The sequence below is a fragment of the Bombina bombina genome, chromosome 5 (assembly GCF_027579735.1).
Source record: "Bombina bombina isolate aBomBom1 chromosome 5, aBomBom1.pri, whole genome shotgun sequence".
NCBI classification, from domain to species: Eukaryota; Metazoa; Chordata; class Amphibia; order Anura; family Bombinatoridae; genus Bombina; species Bombina bombina.
In genome coordinates this window covers 400825225-400850505 of record NC_069503.1, presented here as the reverse complement: position 1 = coordinate 400850505, position 25281 = coordinate 400825225, and the positions used below count along the sequence as shown (strand labels likewise).

The 25281-nt window shown below is 37.1% G+C and overlaps 1 protein-coding gene across 1 annotated transcript in view; it reads left to right on the top strand.

The window, feature by feature from the left end:
• Positions 1–25281, top strand: part of NGLY1 (N-glycanase 1) — a 118653-nt gene that overhangs the window by 19709 nt on the left and 73663 nt on the right. The window contains exons 5-7 of the mRNA XM_053714237.1: positions 3912–4131; positions 14494–14615; positions 18919–19064. Coding sequence (XP_053570212.1) covers positions 3912–4131; positions 14494–14615; positions 18919–19064 — 488 coding nt within the window. The remainder of the gene's footprint in view (positions 1–3911; positions 4132–14493; positions 14616–18918; positions 19065–25281) is intronic.

The following is a 25281-nucleotide window of genomic DNA, read 5'->3' as shown; positions in this document are numbered from 1 at the left end:
TTTTTAAATAAAATAAAAAAACCATTTTTGTGTGTGTAGCTTCCCCCCTCCCGGATCCCTTTCAAAACAATTTTTCCCCTCTCCCTCCTTTCCTTTACTATAATGGCCGTGCGCGCTCCCTCCAGAGACCCGCCTCCTTGCGTGCTCACAGATACTTTCATCACAGGATCCGGAGCACGCACAGACGGTGGGCCGCCCACCCGCCTCCCTGCATTGGCTCCCACCCACCAACAATCGGCACCATCGCTTGCCGATGCAGAAAAAGCCACAGAGTGGCCCTCTCTGCATCGACAACTCTGCAATTCTATTTCTGCATTGCCCTTTTTATAAAAAGGCAAAAGTACTAAGGACTATATATCAATAACAAGACAGAGCCGTACACATTTATTTATACCATACATAAAATCAGCAATAGCAAGCAATCAGCTAATAATTGTGCAAACAGATAATAGTGCACATCATTCAAGTAACAGCTCTCATCAATCTAGGGCTAAGTATAAATAATAAACTCTGCACTATATCATGCAAAGCATAGAACCAAATCTCCTGATTTAATATAAACAATCCAAATGACTCCTCTTATTATTTCTGGGTTGCACATAAGCCAGGAGTAGTTGTAAACTTAAAAAAGAAACTTATACTGTCCGGAAAATGTCATTAGTAAATGCTTTTTACTAAGGACGTAACCATAAAACACAATACCATGTGCCGGAGCTCATCGGAGTGAAGCAGCTGGTGCTGTGTGCAGACCAACTAATCAATAATGAATAATCTATTATTATCGATTTATATTGATTAGTTGTTGCAGCTCTAGTCTAAAACAATTATGAATTCTCTAATATCAACACCATTTTGAAAAAGTAAGTACATTTCAAAATGAAATAAATCAAAAATAATAAATGAAGAATTCATGAAAAAAATACATTTTAATAACCTACATACATATATTATATTAACTAGAATTAATTTCCCTCTTCTGAACTCAAAGTATGTTAAAATCTAAACTATAATAATAATGTCTTCCCATTACCGCTAAATGATAACTCTGAAGGCAAGAAAGACCGGAATACAAACATTTATCATGGCTTCTGACCAATAATATGGAAATGTATGTCATTAAAAAAGGAGAAAATAACAAATGCCCACTGTTCAGTTATTGAATTTTAAGTATGAAGTAGTGCTCTCCACAGAAAAGTTTTTTCTAGCCTGGTGGCATTATCAAGTAACGGGGTGGGAGCAGTGTAATACTTTGCAATATTTTAACAATTTCTGTTTATACATGTTTAACTTTAAAGGGATTCTAAACCCAATTTTAGGTTCAGCACCCTGGATAGTGCTTGCTTATTGGTAGCTACATTTAGCAAACCAATAAGCAAGCATAACCTAGGTTCTGAACAAAAAATGGGCCGGCTCCTAAGCCTTAGATTCCTGCTTTTTAAATAAAGGTAGCAAGAGAACAAAGAAAAATTGATAATAGGAGTTGCTTAAAATTTCATGCTCTATCTGAATCATGAAAGAAAAATATTTGGGTTTAGTGTCCCTTAAAGCTATTTAACTTACAAATGAATTGCATAATTTTAAAATGAATTAAATAATTTGAGCAACAGACATTGGAAGCATTTAATATTTAAATGCACATAGATGAATTGCTTATTTGAATAGAAAAATATTTGCAATATACATGTATTGGCAAAATGCTTCTAGTTAAAGTTATCACTGTTTTAGTGTTAGCATTTGTTCTATTTTAGTGTTAGCATTTTTTCTCTTCACGTGCACAGGAAGCAGAGCTAAATATTCTCAGTGGACCAGCATTTTAAATAATGCAGCTGCTCAGAGTGCCAGTAAGGCTTGTACCATGTCAGAAATTAATAAATTTAGTCATTATCAGATCAGTGCTTTATTTAAAATGCTGGTTCACATAGCATACTTAAAGGACCATTAAATACAGCAGATTTGCTTTATCAACAAATGCATGATAACAAGACAATGCAATAGCACTTAGTCTGAACTTCAAATAAGTAGTAGATTTGTTTTCTGACCAATGTAAAAGTTATGTCTTTCCACTCCGCCTGTACCATGTGACAGCCATAAGCCAATCACAAATGCATATACGTATATATTCTGTGAATTCTTGCACATGCTCAGTAGAAGCTGGCAACTCGAAAAAGGGTAAATATAAAAAGACTGTGTACATTTTGTTAATGGAAGTAAATTGGAAAGCTGTTTAAAATTGCATGTTCTATCTGAATCATTAAAGTTTTAATTTGACCTGAGTGTCCCTTTAAATACACTTGAAAAAGCTATAGCTTTTATTAGAAGCATTTTTGGTAATACATGTATATTACAAAAATGATTCTATTCAAAACTGAAATGCATCCGTGTGAGTTCCAATTTTGGCTGGAATGTCTCTTTTAAATTGGCTTCAATTTTAGTCTGGTGGTCAGTAAAATCAGCCAGGCGGTGCACCCACTAAAAGGCCCTAGGGAAAACACTGGGAAGCATTGAGTTCCCTTACCTAGAACTCTAAAGACCTCCTTTAAAAGCAACTGGGCTAGCAAACTTGTGTGTTATCTTTTTTTGTTCTTGAAACTGTGGAATAGAAGAGATGATATAGACTAGTTGGAGAGTGAATATGGCGTGCTTTTCTGAACCTTTTGTAGTGTAATTAGAAAAGTTGTCTTAACCTTTTGACTAATTATTGCAAGTTAACTTTTCCTTTCATAAATGTTTTCTTAACTCACTGATGGAAAGTACAAATATAATTTGTATTTCATTACCAAAATGAAAGCATCCACTATCTCTAGATTTTACTGATTTATTTTATATGCTGTTCGTCCTACTATAAAAAAGCAACCCAGAAAAGATCCCAGTTAAGAGGTCACTCACAAATGTTTAGAATGGTTTTCGACAGAAAATCATCATTGAAGTCTATGTAGATTTTTCTTAGATGAGTAATTTGATATGTTTTTCAAAATGATTGTAATCAACTCCAAAAATCATTCATCAATAGAATTATTTATATATATATATATATATATATATATATATATATATATATATATATATATATATATATATATATATATATATATATATATATATATATATATATATATATATATATATATATATAATTTTATTATTAAGGTCATAGTATACTATAATGGCTGCTTTGTAGTTTACATGCAGAGTCTGAATATGATAGAAAGTAAGTTGAGTAAGTAGAAAAATATTGTTTAAACCAATATTAAAACCTTTGCATCTAATTTTGGTACTTTTAAAGGACCAGTAAACACAGTAGATTTGCGTAATCAACAAATGCAAGATAACAAGACCATACAATAGCATTTACTCTGAATTTTAAATGAGTAGTAGATTATTTTTTTTTCCAACAAATTTCAAAGTTATGTCTATTTTCACTCCCCCTGTACCATGTGATAGCAATCAGCCAATCAGAAATGCATATACGTATAGTCTGTGAATTCTTGCACATGCTCAGTAGGAACTGACTCCTCAGTGTAAATATAAAAGACTGGACATTTTTTTTTAATGGAAGTAAATTGGAAAGTTGTTTAAAATGACATGCTGTATCTGAATCATGAAAATGTAATTTGACCTGAGTGTCCCTTTAATGACAAACTCCTTGTTTCTGTTAAGGGTAACAGTAGTTTGTGTATATAGCTAACAAAGGGATAATATAGAGCTATTAAGACTTCTTATAAAATTCTAGATATTCTGAATAGCAGATCCTTGATCTTAAGAGTCTGATGATCAAAAACTTGCTGGCGTTTTTGAAGGCTTTTCTAAACGTTCTTTTGTAGAAGCAAAAAAATATATAATTTACAAAGAAATAAAATGACCCAAGTGTAAAAACATATTTTTCTTTTAATGTACATGTGGCGTTTTTCTAGATACCACTGTAAATGACGAAGATTTCTTGATTTTGGAACTACTGCGTTGGTTTAAGGAGGACTTCTTTAAGTGGGTGAACACTCTTCCTTGCAGTCACTGTGGAGGTCAGACCACAGCTAAAGGTGCTTTATCCCCCTCCACTGATGAGCTACGCTGGGGAGCAAACAAAGTGGAAAACCATTACTGTGAAAACTGCCAGCTTATTAATAGATTCCCTAGGTAAGTATCAAGGCAAGTCAAAACGTATGCTATAAATCCAGATTGTCGTCACTAGAAAACCCATTTATTCAAAGACTAAATACCAGTTTTAGATTTGCTCAGTATGTTCATATTTACTAATCAGAGGAAGGGATTATTTATTTTGTCAATTACTATTCAATTACATTTTACTCTTGGCATACATGTATTTGATCCAATATTATTAAAGAATCATTGTACTATATATATTTTCCCTTTTAATGTGTTCCCAGCGATTTGTTCTACCCTCTAAATGTATTAAATTGTTTACATGTTATTCCTTTACCTTTTTTTATTTTGTTATTTTTATTATCTGATTTTACCTGTTGAAACTGCCACCTATACTGAAAATTTCACATCTGCAAGTTTGGCTATAGAAAAGTAAGAAACAACAGTAAAACCTAAATTATCTCTGACATGTAAATGCATAACTTAACATGTCAATGAGTACAATATCCCTTTAAAGATAAACTAGGACTGTACTATATGTTTACACCCACCCAGTAAACGTACTCTATAAAGGGAACCCAGGTAGATTTATATTTAAACAACTGTTTAATTACATCTACCACAATATATAAAACATACCTTTTGCAGTGTTTCGGAAATAAAGCAGACATTTTTATTATTAGCATTTTACTTTTTTTTTTTTCATTATTCTGAAAGGATGACAACTTCTCTCTAATTCTTGTACAATCTGTGATTTAAATGTCACTTCTTTGCTGTAATGCAAGTATGATGAATCTGCTGGATGCAAATTTAGCTGCCACTGATTAGTAGATTGGCTCAGGAACAGGTCTCCTTATGCTGGAGAGCAGAAATATTGCTTTCTGTGAGAAATCTCACTGAGGAGACACAGTACTTGCAAGCACTGCATTATCACTGCAATTCCTTCATTCAGTGTATTGTGTCCTGAACTATGTGCTGTCATTAAAATACATTGCACATAATGCTGCTAATAACTATTGAAAGGAACATTAAACACTTTGAGATTGTAACATAAAATGTTAGATTACGTTTATTAAAAAAAAATAAAAAAAATTGCAGTATATTTTTATATTTATTTTGTCTACTTCTCCTGTAATTTAATTGCTGTTAGATTTTGTGCTGACTTAACATTGGTATATTCCACATAACCATTATTTGCACACTGTAGCTGCCCCTAATTGCTTGTTTAAAACATGATTGTCCCCATTATTTTCTGGCAATTTTTTTGTTTAATATTCTATCTATCATTTTATTTTGTATTTAATGCCACTTTTAATTAAGATTGCTAAACCACAATTCAACACATTTTAGGTTTTTCCCAAAAAAATAACCAAACATAAAAAGCTAATTAAATTAAACATTTCCCACATAACAAAACAATATTGTGCCCAACCCCCGTGCCTATGGTGCAAATTCATTTGACATCAGTCATTCCCATTTAAAGTGCATGTGCAGTGGCAGAAATGCATTCAATTTCTTTCTGCCATGCGCCTTGGTATGCATTGTACTAATGTTCTTATATTAGCAAATTTACTTTATTTTCTTGGTATCCTTTATTGGAAAGTCGGTAAGTAGGCTCAGAAGCATGCATGTGTCAGAAGCTCTATATGAAAGTTTTGTAGCAATGCTAAGTGCTCTAAAGTGTTTAACGGTAAAGCCATATAATGCATGCTACCTATCTAGGTATGCTCTTCAAAGAGTGCCATGTGAACAAAGTAAATTGGATAATAGAAGTAAACTACACACTTGTTTTAAACTTGTATGCTCTGTCTGAATCCAGAAAGGAAAATGTTTGGTTTATTTATCTTTAATGACTATTCAGCTACCCCATTACCTAAAATGAATCCCACTACAGGGAGTGCAGAATTATTAGGCAAATGAGTATTTTGACCACATCATCCTCTTTATGCATGTTGTCTTACTCCAAGCTGTATAGGCTCGAAAGCCTACTACCAATTAAGCATATTAGGTGATGTGCATCTCTGTAATGAGAAGGGGTGTGGTCTAATGACATCAACACCCTATATCAGGTGTGCATAATTATTAGGCAACTTCCTTTCCTTTGGCAAAATGGGTCAAAAGAAGGACTTGACAGGCTCAGAAAAGTCAAAAATAGTGAGATATCTTGCAGAGGGATGCAGCACTCTTAAAATTGCAAAGCTTCTGAAGCGTGATCATCGAACAATCAAGCGTTTCATTCAAAATAGTCAACAAGGTCGCAAGAAGCGTGTGGAAAAACCAAGGCGCAAAATAACTGCCCATGAACTGAGAAAAGTCAAGCGTGCAGCTGCCAAGATGCCACTTGCCACCAGTTTGGCCATATTTCAGAGCTGCAACATCACTGGAGTGCCCAAAAGCACAAGGTGTGCAATACTCAGAGACATGGCCAAGGTAAGAAAGGCTGAAAGACGACCACCACTGAACAAGACACACAAGCTGAAACGTCAAGACTGGGCCAAGAAATATCTCAAGACTGATTTTTCTAAGGTTTTATGGACTGATGAAATGAGAGTCTTGATGGGCCAGATGGATGGGCCCGTGACTGGATTGGTAAAGGGCAGAGAGCTCCAGTCCGACTCAGACGCCAGCAAGATGGAGGTGGAGTACTGGTTTGGGCTGGTATCATCAAAGATGAGCTTGTGGGGCCTTTTCGGGTTGAGGATGGAGTCAAGCTCAACTCCCAGTCCTACTGCCAGTTTCTGGAAGACACCTTCTTCAAGCAGTGGTACAGGAAGAAGTCTGCATCCTTCAAGAAAAACATGATTTTCATGCAGGACAATGCTCCATCACACGCGTCAAAGTACTCCACAGCGTGGCTGGCAAGAAAGGGTATAAAAGAAGAAAATCTAATGACATGGCCTCCTTGTTCACCTGATCTGAACCCCATTGAGAACCTGTGGTCCATCATCAAATGTGAGATTTACAAGGAGGGAAAACAGTACACCTCTCTGAACAGTGTCTGGGAGGCTGTGGTTGCTGCTGCACGCAATGTTGATGGTGAACAGATCAAAACACTGACAGAATCCATGGATGGCAGGCTTTTGAGTGTCCTTGCAAAGAAAGGTGGCTATATTGGTCACTGATTTGTTTTTGAATGTCAGAAATGTATATTTGTGAATGTTGAGATGTTATATTGGTTTCACTGGTAAAAATAAATAATTGAAATGGGTATATATTTGTTTTTTGTTAAGTTGCCTAATAATTATGCACAGTAATAGTCACCTGCACACACAGATATCCCCCTAAAATAGCTATAACTAAAAACAAACTAAAAACTACTTCCAAAACGATTCAGCTTTGATATTAATGAGTTTTTTGGGTTCATTGAGAACATGGTTGTTGTTCAATAATAAAATTAATCCTTAAAAATACAACTTGCCTAATAATTCTGCACTCCCTGTATATCAGTATGTATATTGCTGGCTATCTCTACACTTCATATTGTATTGGTCCTTTTTATTGAAAAATGTTTCTGCTGAACGATCTTCAGTAAGGTAATGATTATACACAAATCTGTTGTTGTCCAACTTTATAGGCTCAGGAACATGAAACCCCAAATGATCTTTTATGATTCAGATAGAGCGTGCAATTATTAATTTATTTTTTTATTTTTTTATATCTTGGTACCTTTTGCAGCAGTTGTGCAAGAATGTTATCCATGTGCAAGAGCACTAGAGGGCAGCACTATTTCCTGCCATATAGTTCTCTAGTCACCTACCTAGGTATCTCTTCAAAGAATATCATGGGAACTAAGCAAATTTGATAATAGAAGTAAATTAATCACAAAAGAAAACGTTTGGGTATCATATCCCGTTAAATAATATTATCCAGATCCATATTTTTCTTTTAGGTTTTTTTTTTTTTTTTTGATCCTTATTGTTAAAAATGTTGCTTTCACTTTAATTTCAAACTGTAATTAATTTTTGTTGGAAAGTGATGGTAAATCCTAGCGTTTGTGAAACACTAGGATTTACCATTGGAACAAATAAAACAAAATTTATGCTCACCTGATAAATGTATTTCTTTCTTGACGCAGTGGTGAGTCCATGGAATCCTCAATTACTGCTGGGAATACCACTCCTGGCAAGCAGGAGGAGGCAAAGAGCACCACAGCAGAGCTGTTAAAGTGAAGGTCCATTTTGATGAATTGGTGCCCGGTTTTTAATAATTCTATTAAAAACAAGGGCACTTTAATTCAACAAAATTGACATTTCATTGTTTTCTTCAAAAACCTTTTAATCCTGAATGCCGATCCAGCGATTCCCCCAGCCGTCGGAAGCCTCTGCAGACGGCAGAAATGACGAATCAGGCTTCCTCCAATTACAGCTTCCCCCCCCGGGGGGAATCTTGGCCTGATGCAACGCAGTGATTGGAGGAAGCTGGTATTCGTCATTTTGGACCCGCAAAGACGGTTTGCGATGGGCGGAGGAAGTGCTGGAGCGGCTGCTAGGATTAAAAGGTAAGTTTTTGAAGAAAACAGTGAAATGTCAATTTTGATGAATTAAAGTGCCCTTGTTTTTAATAGGTTTATTAAAAACTGGGCACTAATTCATCAAAATGGACCTTCACTTTAAGTACCACTTCCCTTCCCACAAACCCCAGTCATTCGACCGAAGGAAAAGGGGAGAAAGGAAATAACACAAGGTGCAGAGGTGCCTGAGGTTTTATAGAACCAAAACTGTCTGAAAACAGGGTGGGCCATGGACTCACTATGTCAAGAAAGAAAGAAATGTATCAGGTAAGCATACATTTTGTTTTCTTTCTTATGACATGATGAGTCCAAGGAATCATTGATTACTGTTGGGAATCATTACCCAAGCTAGAGGACACAGATGATATGGGAGGGACAAGACAGGTAACCTAAACAGAAGGCACCCCTGCTTGAAGAACCTTTTTCCCAAAAGAAACCTCAGCCGAGGCAAAAACATAATTTATAGAATTTTTAAAAAAAGAGTGCAAAGAAGACCCTGTCGTTGCCTTACAATCTGTTCTACAGAGGTCTCGTTCCAGAGCCCAAGAAGAAAATGTCACCCTAGTGGAGTGAACTGTAAGACTCTCAGGAGGCTGCTGTCCAGCAGTGTAATAAACCCTACGAAACGCACTTCTCAACCAGAGAGAAAGAAGTGGCAGATGTTTCCTGGCCTTTACGTTAACCAGGAACAATAAACATGCAGAAGACTGACGAAAGTCCCTTGTAAGCTATAGATACAATTTAAGGGCCCGCACAACATCTGAATTGTGCAACAGACGTTCTTTATGAGAAAAAGGACCAGGACAGAGAGAAGGAACAGCAATTTCCTAATTAATATTTCTGTCTTAAACAAACGTAGGAAGAAAACCAAACTTAGTACGAGAAACTGCCTTATCTGCCAGAAATACAAGATAAGGAGAATCACACTGCAAAGCTGAGAGTTCGAAAAACCCTTCGAGCAGAAAAAATAGCAGAAAGAAAACAAAGCTTTCCAAGATAACAACTTAATATCTATGGAATGCATAGACTAAAACGGAGCCTGAGAAAAACTTTAAGAACAAGGTTAAGACTCCAAGAAGAAGCAACTGACTTAAACACAGGCCTGATCAAAGGATTGTACATCCGACACATCTGCCAGACGCTTGGCAGAAGAATGGATAGAGCAGAAATCTGACCCTTGAGGGTACTAAGAGATAACCTCTTAAGTTCTTCCTGGAGAGAAAAAAGATCCTTGGATCCTGTCATATCTTATAGTAAATCTTTCTAGTGATAGGCTTACGAGCCTGAAACACGGTCTCAATGACCGAATCGGAAATCCACGCTTGTCTAAAATCAAGCGTTCAAACTCCAAGTAGTCGGCTTAAGAGAAACGATATTTGGATGAAATTTCCACTGAGGTAGAGACGACATCTCTACTAGATCTGCCTACCAGATCTTGCGAGGCCATGCAGAAACTATTAGAAAAACCAATGCTCTCTCCCCTTCTTGATTCGAACGATGACTCGCGGAAGGAGAACAAACAGAGGAAAGGATATACTTGAAGTTCCAAGGAACTGCCAGAGTATCTATTAGAAAGGCTTGAGGATCTCTTGACCTTGAAACTAACTTAGGAACCTGGTATTCTGAGTAGACACCAACAGAACCAAATCTGGTAAGCGCCAATTTGTTGTAAACCTGGAGAACACTTCTGGGTGCAGATCCCGCTCCCCGGGATCAGAAGTCTGTCTACTCAGAAATCCGCTTCCCAGTTGTCCACTCCAGAAATTTAGATAGCAGATGAACAGTAATTGTGAGCACCCGCCCACAGAAAAAAATTAAACACTTTCTTCATGACTAAGGAACTCAGACTTCCTCCCTGGAAGTTGATGTAAACCACAGAGACTATGTTGTCTGACTAGAACCCGATAAAATGGGCTAAAGACAACTGAGGTCAAACCATCAGAGCATTGTAAATCACTATCAACTTCAAATGATAAAGGGGTGAGCTGAACTTCTCCCAGGACCAAAGTCCCTGCATTAGAATGCGGGCAACGAGCCTGCTACCCCTTGCACGCTAAGTCCTGAGACCGAAGGTCTTGATAAAACCACAACGGGAAAGAGACTCTAGTCGACAGATCTAGAATCTCTGAGATATCTGGATAATCCCCATTCCACTGACTAAGCATGCACAACTGCTGATCTCCCAAACGGAATCGGACACTGAGCCACTGAGGCAGAACAGTGGACAGAAGGAGGCAAGAGGAAGGATTTTGGCTTTCCTGACCTCCGACAAAAAGAACTTCATCAATAGGGTATCAATAATAATTTCTAAGCAGAATACCCATGTAGCTTGGACAAGGGAGCTCTTTTCTAGCTCCACTTCCATTCGTGGAATGAAGAAACACTACAAAAACCTCCAATGAGATCTTGCTTGTAGAAAGATGGCCTGAATCAAAAGGACATCCAGGAGGGATGCCACTGCAAATCCCGGAACCAAATCACGTCCCAGAAACCCCTGAGAAAACTCTGGGAGTTGTGGTAAACATTGTTGACCGACAAACTGAAATAGTTTGGCTGGAACAGCAAAACTTAGAAATCTGAGATGATCCCTATGAATGGGAAACGGAGGTTACGCATCCTTAAGGTCTAAGGCAGTTATAAACTGACCCTTTTGCACAAAGGAAGAATGGAGCGAATAGTCTCCATCTTGAAGGACAGTTCTCTGAGAAACTTATTTAGACATTTCATGTCTAAATTAGGACGAAAATTAATTTTTTCGGACAGAATGGTAAAGGAACTAACCCTGTTCCTAAACCGGAACTAGAACAATTCCTCCCAGGATGGAAGATTCTTTCAAGAACGCCTTTCTTTTTATCTGGGCTACAGATAATCTTGAGAGGAGGAACCTGCTCTTGGGAGTAAGGAGTAGATATCAGTTCATAACCTTGGGATACTATATCTATGGCCCATTAGGGATCTAGGACATCTCGTACCCAGACAAGAGAAAAACTGAGACTGCCCCCACAGGATCCGATCCTGGTTCAGGGGCAAACCTACATGCTGAATGAGAGATAGTTGCGGTTTTCTTTACTTTCCCCTGATCCAAGACTGACTGGGTATCCAAGAGGACTTGGACTGCTCCTGCTTGGAAGACAAAGGGGAAGTCTTCCCTGCAGTTACGAAGGAACAAAAAGCAGTAACAGAAATAAACTATTGTCCTTTCTGTCCTTGATCTCCTCATGGAGTCCTCCAAAATGGAATCCGACAAGGCGTCGCACCAAAAGGATGCCGCACTTGTCTATAAAGGCCTCCATCCTAAAAAGAGCATCTGTCCTTAATATGGATTGAAGTTCTCTTACCAGCATAGCAATGGCCCCTACTACTTTGAGCACCATGATATTTAAAGGAGACCGCTTATTACAGGCAGTAAATGTGGAAAAGGGAATCCTAGACTTCTCCCATACCTGAGAAAATTCTCCTAGCACGTTCTAAAGCAGGAAAGTTTTTACAGATGAATCCTAGTACATATAAAAATTCACTAGATTCTTGAGAATTGACAACGACAGGAGAGTCGAAGTTTACCAAGTAGCCAACCCTTCCTAAATAAAAAAGAGTTTAGGCTTGAATCTGAAGAGAACTACTTTAGTACCAGATGAAGGAATTACGCTGTCCAAATCGGAGGTTTAACCCTCAGATGCTACCGCCTATCCTCATAAGACTATAAGAAGAACAAAATGTTTAGCAGCAAGCGGAGCAGAAACCTTACTATCTGATTCATAAATAACCTCTTGCGATTTCCCACATTTAAAATGACTGTCACTTTAAGATTATAGAGCCCCAATTAAAAAAAAAAATATATTTAGGAACAGACCTCTGTTCCTAACTTTAGCAAAATAATTTTTTTCTGTGGAATTACCATAGTATTTCCTTAGGTGAAGGAAATCTAATATAAACAAATGTATTTTTTTTTAAAAAACAGATTGTACATACAGATACAATAAACCGAATGCACATATAGGACATGATGCAGGAAGGGTCTGAATAATGTGCTCATTAATAAAAATTACACTGAAAAACTTTATGAATCTATGTGGATTGGGACGTTTATTTACACAGTGCTTTCACTTGAGAAAAATGTATCCTTCTAACCCTCAGCTTGACGATGAAAAACAGAGAGTATTAAAAATAAAGGATATTCTTAAGAGCTATTCCTCACACACACCAAACAACGTTTCCATAAATATCAAAAACAAGAGGAAGGCAGAATCTCAGCTCCGTTCAGTTCTCATGCCGGAGAATGGGCGGAGAAGACTACAAGCGCTCAACCACCTCTAAAATGGCGCCACTCCATATTGCAAAGGAGGCGTGGCCAAAAGTTGGCACGGAAAAGAGCTCTATTCCGTTGACTATCTTCCTCTAATATAAGGTATTTTGTAGGACCCCAGAAGCATGGCAAAATAAAGTCAATAAACAAAACCCTGACACTCTCGAACAGCTCCCTTAAGTGCAACTAACAGTGGAGCTGAGGGATGACCGGAAAACCCACTTAATATACACAGTGCTTTTGCATATACATCATGATGTTTACAAATGCGCCAAATTTGCTCACTTTACAGTTCCTGAATTATTCTCCCGATGAACTAGGGAACATAATAGGGTTGCCTAATTTACTTGAAAAAATATTAGAATTTAGCCCTACAGGTAGTTAACTTCTTCCTTTTTGTGAAGGAGGATAACAGTCTCCATGTCTCATGCATAATGTGCCTGCCACTGCACTGCCGTTATAATCCAAAAAGGATATTTTCCATTTAAAAGCAGAGGGTCTTAACCTCTTCAGTGCCATCCTCTAGCCCCAGAAGAACAAAAGGCACTTACCTGCATTCTAGCCATCCGGCAGTCAGACGACTCACAAAGTATGAGAGGATGCCACTCCTCACAGAGACCTGTGTAAAAAGAATGACAGAGTAAACCTACTCAGGCTTTCTAAACCAGGGCAGCAACATGTTCGGAAAGCTCAGCAAAGCACACTTTACAAGTTCCTAACTGCTTTAAAGCTACCATAGCCCTGCTGAAGAGACTAACGTGGAGTACAGCTATACCCAAATTGTGATGGAAGGTCAGAGCAATCCTGCCCTGGCTTCAAGATAAAAAAATCTTGATAGAAGAATCTTAATGAGGACACCTAATTACTTCACCTCCTCCTTGCACTAGAGGCAAAGAGAATGACTGGGGTTTGTGGGAAGGGAAGTGATACTTAACAGCTCTGCTGTGGTGCTCTTTGCCTCCTCCTGCTGGCCAGGAGTGGTATTCCCAACAGTAATTAATGATTTTGTGGACTCACCGTATCATAAGAAAGAAAGGGGACTTTCAGTCATGAAGTATAAAATACTTAATGCTGAAAGCTAAGGCAGCCCACGGCAGAATGCTATTTGTGTGAGAGGTGACTTTTCCACCTCTTAGCCAATAGCCATGCGTGAAATCTGCGCTACTTTCCTCTTTTGCTCCGCGAGGTTCTGATTCAGTCTGTGACGGCATTAGAACGAGACTCCTATAGGAGCCTATGGAAGCGCCCTCTCGTGAGCGCAATGCTTCCTAGCAATACGATTAACTTGTATACCAGCGCACATTATCGTGCGTTTGTATTACAAAGTGGAACTCTAATATCGCTGCATGCAAGCGATATTTAGCGCTGGTATTACAAAGGGGAACGCTAAAATCGCTTGCATGCAAGCGATATTTAGTGCTCCACTTGTAATCTGGCCCTATGTGTTTAATCTCTTTGCAGGGCTAAACAGACATTTATATACAAGCAATAGTGCAATAAAAGAAGGATCTAACATATTACTGCATTTTCTTTTTGCACTTTTATATCTTTATATACTAAAGTATTTAATTATATTTCTTAGGTACAATGACCCTGGAAAGCTTCTGGAATGGAGACATGGGCGTTGTGGAGAGTGGGCCAATTGCTTCACTTTATGCTGCAGGGCCTTAGGGCTAGAAGCTAGATATGTCTGGGACTCCACAGGTGAGACAAGCCCTTTACAATTCTTAGTAATTGTTCTTCATTGCCCTTTACAATTCTTAGTGAAAACAATAAAAATCTTGGTTCTACAATACATTTCTTTTTCAGTAAATAGATTAGTTTATTTCTTGTATTAATTGGAAAGAAGATTAACATAACTGGCTTCAACAAACCTCTCTGTGTTGTATATTATACATTGATAGTTTGCCCTATGATGTAATGCCACTGAACCTTTCAAACAGTTATTACACTTACATTTAAAATATAGTTTTAATTAAACTATTGCATGTACTGTAATGTTTAAATACCCCTGTGAAAAATAAGGTTGTGTTGTTACGTTAACTCCATTAAAGGCACTTTTAAACACCCTTTTGCTTGTGTTTACAAATTGTGCTTTGTCCTAGGCTCCTGAGTCCAAAAAGCAGCATCATTAACCCAGGTTTTCAAAGTGCTACTTGGGAGGGCATTGTGAAATTTTTCGTTATAAGGAATGTGCTTTATATCCTTACAATGTGATACAAAATGAATCCCTGATGGTTAAAGAGACATAATACACTATTTTTTTCTTTGCATAAATGTTTTGTAGATGATCTATTTATATAGCCCATAAAGATTTTTTTTTTTTTTTTAAATGTATAGTTTTGCTTATTTTTTAATAACATTGCTCTGATTTTCAGACTCCTAACCAAGCCCCAAAGTTTTATGTGAATACCGTCAGTTACCTTCTCCAGCTTGCTCCTGTTTGTGTAAATGGTCTTTTCATATGCAAAAGAGGGGGAGGGTCTTATTTCCCACTTGCAGTGGGCTTTCCAGCTACCTTTTCAACATAGCTAAACTGAGTGCTTCTAAGTAAGTTTTTAAACAGTTTTATACTGGATTTTTATAACAGTATCTGTGCATCTTATTCTTTATAGCATTGTCTATTACATGCAGTTATATGAAAATGAGTGTACACTGTCCCTTTTAATCATTATAAACATGTAAAACACTTTAAAAGCATTTACCTTTTACTTTAATGTCCTTTTAAATTCAAAATATAATTCCATGTGAAATGTTTAATTATGCATAGGTACTTTCATAATTTGTTTTGCCCACTTTTCCTGTAATTCTGTTCTGAAGATTGTGTTATCTTGACTCACCTAGTTAATATTTACGAGGTGAGATGATGCCTTTTACAGGGCTGATGGACAATAACGAATCACTCCCTTTTTACCACTTACAGATGTTTTCTCCTGGAGGCTTCTCTCATTCTTGATTCAATCTGTAACAGATTGCACAGGGCTAAGTTAATTAGCGTAGTGTCGGTATTTTCTTATTTCTTTACAGTTTATGCAAGAGGAAGATTGTGAGCACCTGTATGCTTCATTAGTCACTTTGGTGACTTGTGTCTTGAGACTTGTGGGGCCGTAGTCAAAAGGTGCTATGTGCATGGGAACATCAAGGTTTTATAAGGTGTGCACATACACAGTTCATATACTCTGTACCTGGAGGAATGTATCATTTGATAACAATTCTACAAGACCTCAGGGATTTGACAATTTTAGTCCTTCATACACTACCTAGCTCTAGAATCAACATTCATTAAAATTATGGTGTAGATAAAAGCATGAGATTAAAATCCTCCATATCGCAAAAGTAAATTAATAGAAATGATTGCACAGGCAATTAGCACATCTAGGCAAGTGTGTGTGTGTATATATGTATGTGTGTATGTATATATATATATATATATATATATATATATATATATATATATATCATGTATCAAAAAGGTGATCCAGACAAAGCTTCTTAAAATAAAAATTAACTTTTAATAATGCTTAAAAACAGCAAAATCATCTTGTATCAACGGGTATAAACAGGGGCAATACGGACAGGTTATATATATATATATATATATATATATATATATATATATATATATATATATATATATATATATATATATATATATATATATATATATATATATATATATATATATATACAGTGGATATAAAAAGTCTACACACCCCTGTTAAAATGTCAGGTTTCTGTGATGTAAAAAAATGAGACAAAGATAAATCATTTCAGAACTTTTTCCACCTTTAATATGACCTATAAACTGTACAACTCGATTGAAAAACAAACTGAAATCTTTTAGGTTGAAGGAAGAAAACAAAAAAAAAAAAAGTAAAAAAATGTGGTTGCATAAGTGTGTACACCCTCTTATAACTGGGGATGTAGCTGTGTTCAGAATTAAGCAATCACATTCAAAATCATGTTAAATACGAGTCCGCATACACCTGCCATCATTTAAAGTGCCTCTGATTAACCCCAAATAAAGTTCAGCTGCTCTAGTTGGTCTTTCCCACAGAGAGCTTCCAAAGCATCAGAGGGATCTAATTGTTAAAAGGTATCAGTCAGAGAAGGGTACAAAATAATTTCCAAGGCATTAGATATACCATGGAACACAGTGAAGACAGTCATCATGAAGTGGAGAAAATATGGCGCAACAGTGACATTACCAAGAACTGGACGTCCCTCCAAAATTGATGAAAAGACAAGAAGAAAACTGGTCTGGGAGGCTACCAAGAGGCCTACAGCAACATTAAAGGAGCTGCATGAATATCTGGCAAGTACTGGCTGTGTGGTACATGTGACAACAATCTCCCGTATTCTTCATATGTCTGGGCTATGGGGTAGAGTGGCAAGACGAAAGCCTTTTCTTAAGAAGAAAAACATCCAAGCCAGGCTACATTTTGCAAAAACACATCTGAAGTCTCCCAAAAGCATGTGGAAAAAGGTGTTCTGGTCTGATGAAACCAAGGTTGAACTTTTTAGCCATAATTCCAAAAGATATGTTTGTCGCAAAAACAACACTGCATATTACCAAAAGAACACAATACCCACAGTGAAGCATGGTGGTGGCAGCATCATGCTTTGGGGCTGTTTTTCTTCAGCTGGAACTGGGGCCTTAGTTAAGCTAGAGGGAATTATGAACAGTTCCAAATACCAGACAATATTGGCACAAAACCTTCAGGCTTCTGCTAGAAAGCTGAACATGAAGAGGAACTTCATCTTTCAGCATGACAACGACCCAAAGCATACATCCAAATCAACAAAGGAATGGCTTCACCAGAAGAAGATTAAAGTTTTGGAATGGCCCAGCCAGAGCCAAGACCTGAATCCGATTGAAAATCTGTAGGGTGATCTGAAGAGGGCTGTGCACAGGAGATGCCCTCGCAATCTGACAGATTTGGAGTGTTTTTGCAAAGAAGAGTGGGCAAATCTTGCCAAGTCAAAATGTGCCATGCTGATGCACTCATACCCAAAAAGACTGAGTGCTATAATAAAATCAAAAGGTGCTTCAACAAAGTATTAGCACACTTATGCAACCATATTATTTTATTTTTATATTTTTTCTTCCCTCTACCTAAAAGATTTCAGTTTGTTTTGCAATTGAGTTGTACAGTTTATAGGTCACATTAAAGGTGGAAAAAGTTCTGAAATGATTTATCTTTGTCTCATTTTTTTACATCACAAAAACCTGCCATTTTAACAGGGGTGCGTAGACTTTTTATATCCACTATATACAGTGGATATAAAAAGTCTACACACCCCTGTTAAAATGGCAGGTTTCTGTGATGTAAAAAAAATGCAACCACATTATTTTAGTTTTTTTTTGTTTACTTCCCTCCACCTTAAAGATTTCAGTTTGTTTTTCAATTGAGTTGTACAGTTTATAGGTCACATTAAAGGTGGAAAAAGTTCTGAAATGATTTATCTTTGTCTAATTTTTTTACATCACAGAAACCTGACATTTTGACAGGGGTGTGTAGACTTTTTATATCCACAGTGTGTGTGTATATATATATGTATGTGTAGCCACCAATCACCAGGTGCTGAACGAAAAATGGGCCGGCTCCTAAGCTTACATTCCTTTTTTTTTTTTTTTTTCTTCAAATAAAGATACCAAACGAACAAAGAACAATTGATAATAGGAGTAAATTAGAAGGTTGCTTAAAATTGCATGCTCTATCTGAATCACAAAAATAATGTGGGTTTCATATTCCTTTAAAGGGATGTGAAACATCAAATTTTCTTTCTTTTGTGAGTCAGACAAAACATTCAACTTTTTTAAAAGAAAACTTTTGGGTTTCAGTTCCATTTAAACTATAATTGTTAGTAACAGTGGTTATTAATGATAAAATTAGCATATTTATCCAGGTTTGGTGGCTGAACTTAGGATAGTAGTAATGGGTTACAAGTGTTGTAACAATGAGTATTGGTCAATACAATTTTTATTTTTTTCCACTTTCTACAGATCATGTGTGGACTGAAGTGTTCTCTACTTCCCAGCACAGATGGCTTCATTGTGACCCCTGTGAAAACGCCTGTGACAAGCCTCTCTTATATGAGATTGGATGGGGAAAGAAGCTTTCTTATATTATTGCATTCTCCAAAGATGAGGTATGAAAATCTTTCAGGGTAACGAGATACCTACACTGATATTGTGAGTTCTCTTTTAGTTTATGAATTATGATTAACTTTTGCTGTTATTTAATGTAAAAAACAATATATAAGGGAGATGTGTCCATGCGGTGATCCTGAGAGGACGCATATCCCTGAGCTCCTAAAGAGCCTCATCAGTTGGATATTTAGAGCAACAGCATCTGCTATAGATCTACACATCTTATTGAAGCTTCACGCAGTGAGGATATATTTCAGACCCCATTTGCTGTTTTAATGAAATAGAAGCAACAGAGCGGAGGTACTCCCAGGTTATTTTGCCAACTCAACAAAACAATTGATTGATATTCGGCGTCGCCAACATTTTTATCTTTTTATTTGCCTTAGAAACATAATAATTATCAGCCTTAAAGGGATACTAAACCCAATTTTTTTTTTTCATGATTGTGATAGAGCATGCAATTTTAAGCAACGTTCTAATTTACTCCTATTGTCAATATGTCTTAGTTCTCTTGCTATCTTTAAAAAAAAAAAAAGCAGGAATGTAAACCTTAGGAGCCAGCCAATTTTAGGTTCAGCACCTTGGATAGCATTTGCTTATCGGTGACTACATACAGCCAACCACTAAGTAATGTAACCCAGGTTCTGAACCAAAAATGGGCTGGCTCCTAAGCTTTACATTCCTGCTTTTTAAATAAAAATAGCAAGACAACGAAGAAAATTTGATAATAGGAGTAAATGAGAATGTTGCTTAGAATTTCATGCTCTATCTGAATCATTAAAGAAAAATTTTGGATTTAGTATACCTTTTTAAAGCTGAAATCAACAGCCATGAGGGTCATGGATTTAATACAGCATCTGGATGCTCACTATATAAAGTTGGAAAACCTTTTATTATCATTATATGAAAAAATGCTGTCCAAGCTACAACTAAATCCACCTGTCAAACATGCGACACCCACCTCAACTGTCGTATTGCCGAATACGGCACACCTTATCCATACTTACTACTCAGCAGGCCGGTGCTTACATCGTGCTATAGATCCACAACGGAAGACCCAAATTGCTGGGGCATCTTCTGCAACATGACCAAGTAATGTCCACCCTTACCCTCATCCATTTTGACATCTCTACCAATCTGACAGTCACATCAATAAACCGGAGTGAGAGGGCCCTCACTGCGTTCCCGCCATTGAACCCAGACATTGCTAATGCAGGTACTGTTCAATTGATCAATGGAGTTATGAAGCATATGTTATCGCATCTCAATCCTATAAAGAAGTTTATTCTGTCTATACTTGCTATAAACGCAGTAAAACAGGCTCCTCAAAATATAAAGGAATAGTTTAATAACTTAAAGGGACACGATACCCAAATGTTAAAGCCCATGAAAGTGATGCAGCATAGCTGTAAAAAGCTGATTAGAAAATATCACCTGAACATCTCTATGTAAAAAAGGAAGATATTGTACGTCAAATTTCCTAAAGTGTACCTCATTGTAAAGAAACTTTTAGCAACCAGTCAGTATGTTTGTCCCAGGACTTGCAAGTGAGTGTGCATCTGGAATGTGCAGGCATAGTAATGTTATTTTCCTATTCAGTTTAAGTAAGTTCTATGAAGTTTCATGAGATTTCAGTGAAATCTCATAAGGTCACAGCAAAGGGAAAACATTACCTTAGTATTGCTGATACTGATTGGCTATTGTTTTTTTGTTTTTTTTGGGGGGGGGTGTTTTCTCAACTTGCAGATGGACAGCAGCTGAAGTATAGCCGTTTACACAGCTCTTACTCTTGTGAGCTGAATAAATTGTGAGGTAAAATATCTTCTTTTTCTACATAGAGATGCTCAGATGATATTTTCCTGTCAGCTTTTTACAGTTATGCTGCCTCACTTTCAAGAGATTTTTAGAATAGGGTTCTTCAAACCTTTTTTTCCCCAAGAACCAGTGCAATACCTTTGTGACCCTATTTTTAAGCTTGGTCTGAATATTTCTTTTTTTTTTTCAAACTTTTTTTATTGAGATTTACAAATAATTACAAACAGACACTTTGACCACATACAGTAGCTGAAGAAAAAGAGGGAAAAGAAAACAGAAGAGCAAAAACATATATTTAATATTCAGGTTAATATAGTGCATCATAAACATTACCGTTTAAAAACCAAAAGAGAAAAAAAAAATATAATCATCTTGAATCCTATGTGAGAAACGGTGAATGACGTGCTTATAAAAACTAAAAACAAGAAAAAACCCTTTATCCTTGAACACATATGACTGTATATTAAAATATGAATAAACATTTATAATTAAAAAGATTACCTTCTTTCTTAAACTAAGGGTAGTGCAAAACAGTGAATATACACAAATCCGTGGACTGTAAGATACGATCAGGATGAACCAAACCAGTGAGTCAATACTATCTGTGCCTTAATTAAAAGAACAAAAAAGAAGAAAAAAATCTCTTACAGCTATCTATTAATGAAAACATTCAAATTTAACTAAAATCATAAAGTGTAATCAAATGGCACTGAGTAAGATCATCATACTTTCTTCGACTCAATTCTTTTCTCGCCTTCATTCCCCACATTATGTGTGCACAACCCAATATACAATAAGACCAGCCTCCCTCATTTTGTATACGGAACCAGGTAAACAATGTGACCTAACCACCCAAACCATAAAATAACAAAAACAAAAAACACCCAAACAAAACAAAAAAAAAAAAAAAAGGAAAAGGAAAAAACCCTCCTCTCCTCTCGTCCCCCCACCCCCACCTCTCCCCCAAACACTCACTCCCTGTCTGTTGCCCATTCACCAGGGAAATGACCTGCCAAAATGTTCAACTGTAAATATTCTGAGTTAATGATTGGTTTAATTAATTTTTTTTGATGTATTAGGGGCAAAGATCTTACAAATATCTCCCATTTCTTAAGAAACACTGCTAGGTGTTTATCTTGTGGGTAGGGTATGTTAGTCTGTTCTATTATGAACTGATCAGTCAAAGCCCTTTTAACTTGTACCATCGTAGGTAGAGCAGATGCTTTCCATGCCTTAAAAATAAGGTTCCGTGCAGTCAATATAATGGTATTTATCAAGTTATAATTCTTAATTGTGTGCTGATATTTCACCAAGAAAAAGATCTCAATCGGAGATATTTTATAGTCCATCTTAAGAACAGCCGTCATCCAATATATGATTTTCCCCCAGTATTGACGTGCCTTTGGGCAGCTCCATAAACAGTGGAATAGATCAGCGCCTGAAGTTGAGCATCTAGGGCATAAAGCCTTTGTTTTATACCATTTGGCTAAAACAGCAGGCATAAGATATCTCTGTAGCCCGACTTTTATCTGTGACTCTCTCCAAGATGTCGGAACCCAGGACTGTTGCGTTACTTTAAAACTCTCTATAATAGTCTGCTCATCTATATCCGGAAATAAATGTGCCCATTTAACAACCATCTCGTCTACTTGTGCTTTGGATGTTTTCTGATTTACTAGTAAATATAAAGGGGAGATTGTGTAAATTCCTGCTGCGTACATTGCAATCCTAGTCTGCAGCTCACCCAAAGACCAGTCGTTCCCATATTTCGTGAGCATCTCTTGGAGAAAGTGTCTAACTTGCAGGTAGGCATAGAAATCACGTGTCCCTATATCAAACCGAGATACAATTTCTTGGAATAATACTGTATGTCCTCCCGCGTCTCACAACTGACATAGAGTTTGGAGACCTTTAGATTCCCAAACTGAGAATAACCGGTTCGAGAGGCCAGGACTAAATTCTGGCTTACCCACTATAGGTAGATATTGTGAAACATACGGCGAATTCCCCGTTTCTATACATAAACTTTGCCATGCGATAATGACATTCTTCAGAGTATTCAAATAGAATACATTAGATGGAATGGAGGTAAGTGGACAGTGCAAGAGAGCTTTCAAATTGAATGGTGCCACAAGCTGTGATTCCCAGGTGAGAGACGTAATTTGCTCCTTCCCAGTTAGCCAATCAAGTGCAAATCTAGCTATTATAACCTGATTATATGTCTGAATGTCGGGGAGTGCCAAACCTGCTGATGTCTTAGAATTCATAAGCCTATATGAGGCAATCCGCGGTCTTTTGCCATTCCATAGGAATTTGGAACAGGCCTTATTGTAGATAGTAATATCTTTCTTATGTAGAAACCATGGGATATTTTGCATAATATAGAGGAGCTTTGGGAAGATGACTGCTTTAATCAAAGTCACCCGAGCCGATAATGAAATAGGTAGCCTGGTCCATTTATCCAGCTTACTCTTGCAAGAGTCCATTACTGTCCTGTAGTTTAAACCATACCAATCCTCCGGGTTTCTAGATAATTGTAAGCCCAGGTATGTAATCTGAAGGACCTCCCTATAAGGGTGGTTCACCTGCAGTGCCGGATTTTTATCTATCCACATGAGTTCAGATTTAGAAGTATTAATCTTAAACCCTGAGATCTCTCCGAACTCTTGAGTAATACTCTGTAGGATAGGTAATGACACTTCAAGGTTAGATAAAAATAGAAGAAGATCATCCGCATAGAGAAGAAGAATCAGCTTCTCACCCGCTAGTGAGATCCCCTCAAGTTCATGCCGTAATTGAATGGCCAGGGGTTCTATACTAAGATTGAACAAGAAGGGAGATAGTGGGCAGCCCTGTCTAGTCCCTCTGAACAGATTAAAACGCTGAGTAGAGGTGTTATTAATAATTACAGCAGAGGAGGGGTTACTATAAATTAAACGAATATAATTGTTGAAGGGACCCGAGAACCCGAATTCGTCTAGCGTGGAAAACAAATGATCCCAACTGACCCTATCGAAGGCCTTTTCCGCATCAACTGTCAAAATAGCCTTATTTATGTTACCATGAGATTCCTTAGTTATATATATGTTCCAAAAAGATTCAAACAGAATTAGCAATTTCCTTATATTCTTTGTCGGCTTACGTCCATGCATGAAACCGGATTGGTTCTCGTGAATTAGGTCGCCCATGTACGGTTTTAATCGAAGGGCTATGATAGACGCGAGCAGCTTATAGTCGGTGTTTAAAACCGAGATAGGTCTAAATATTTCTAAAGTAATATACAACCAGATACCTGCAATTTTTGGCAAAATGACTAAAATGTGTGCACACTTTATTCCCAATTTGTAGTTAAAGTGAAAGTCAACCATAGCGTTTTTTAAATGATAGGGTTGACTGTTTAAAACAAATAAAGGGCACTTTCATTCATGAGGTATAAGATACTTCATGCAGAAAGTGCCTTTATTCGTTTCAACCGTTTCAAATATTTTGCTAAGAGGTGACGTTTTCACCTCTTAGCCAATAGCCGTGCGGTACATCCGGCTCCCATGGGCGCCAAACCGGATTTAACGCATGGGTATTGGCTAAGAGGTAAAAACGTCACCTCTTAGCAAAAAAAAATTTTTTGGCCGTGGGCAGCTAAGAACGGCGAACGGTTGAAATGAATAAAGGCACTTTCTGCATGAAGTATCTTATACTTCATAAATGAAAGTGCCCTTTATTTGTTTCAACGGTCAACCCTAGTGTTTCAAAAACGCTGTGGTTGACTTTCACTTTTAACTTGAAAGTGTTATAAAAGGTAATTACACCCAGTATCCTACAGCACACACCGACACATACATACATACATACATACATACATACATACATACATACACACACACACACACACTCTCCTACAGCACCACATCGCACACTCTCATACAACACACACACCACACACACTCTCCTACAACACACACAAGTTGCGACCCAGTAATGGGTCCCGACCCATGGCTTGAAGAACTCTGATTTAGCATAAGTATTATGTCCCTATAAACTGTACCCATACCCCGATATGGTTCTTGATTCAATCCAAGTCTTCTCCTACTGCTGCATACGTGAGGCCTTTTTAATTTTTCACTGTGGATGGATTACTTACACTCAGGAACTCAATACTGCAGAGTTATAATTGAGATTTCCCTCTGAAACTTTGAGACTTTCTAAAGTCCAAATGATCTACCCATGCACTTCTGCTGGTTTGGTGAGAGAGCTCACAGTTGAGGGACTTACTTAATGATAAGCAAGCTCAACACATTAAATATGTACCTTGTTATTTTGCTCCTAAAAAATATTTTCTAAAATAATGGTGCAGACCCAAAATTACTGTATTTTTTGAAACTTACAAAAGATAGACACTATAGA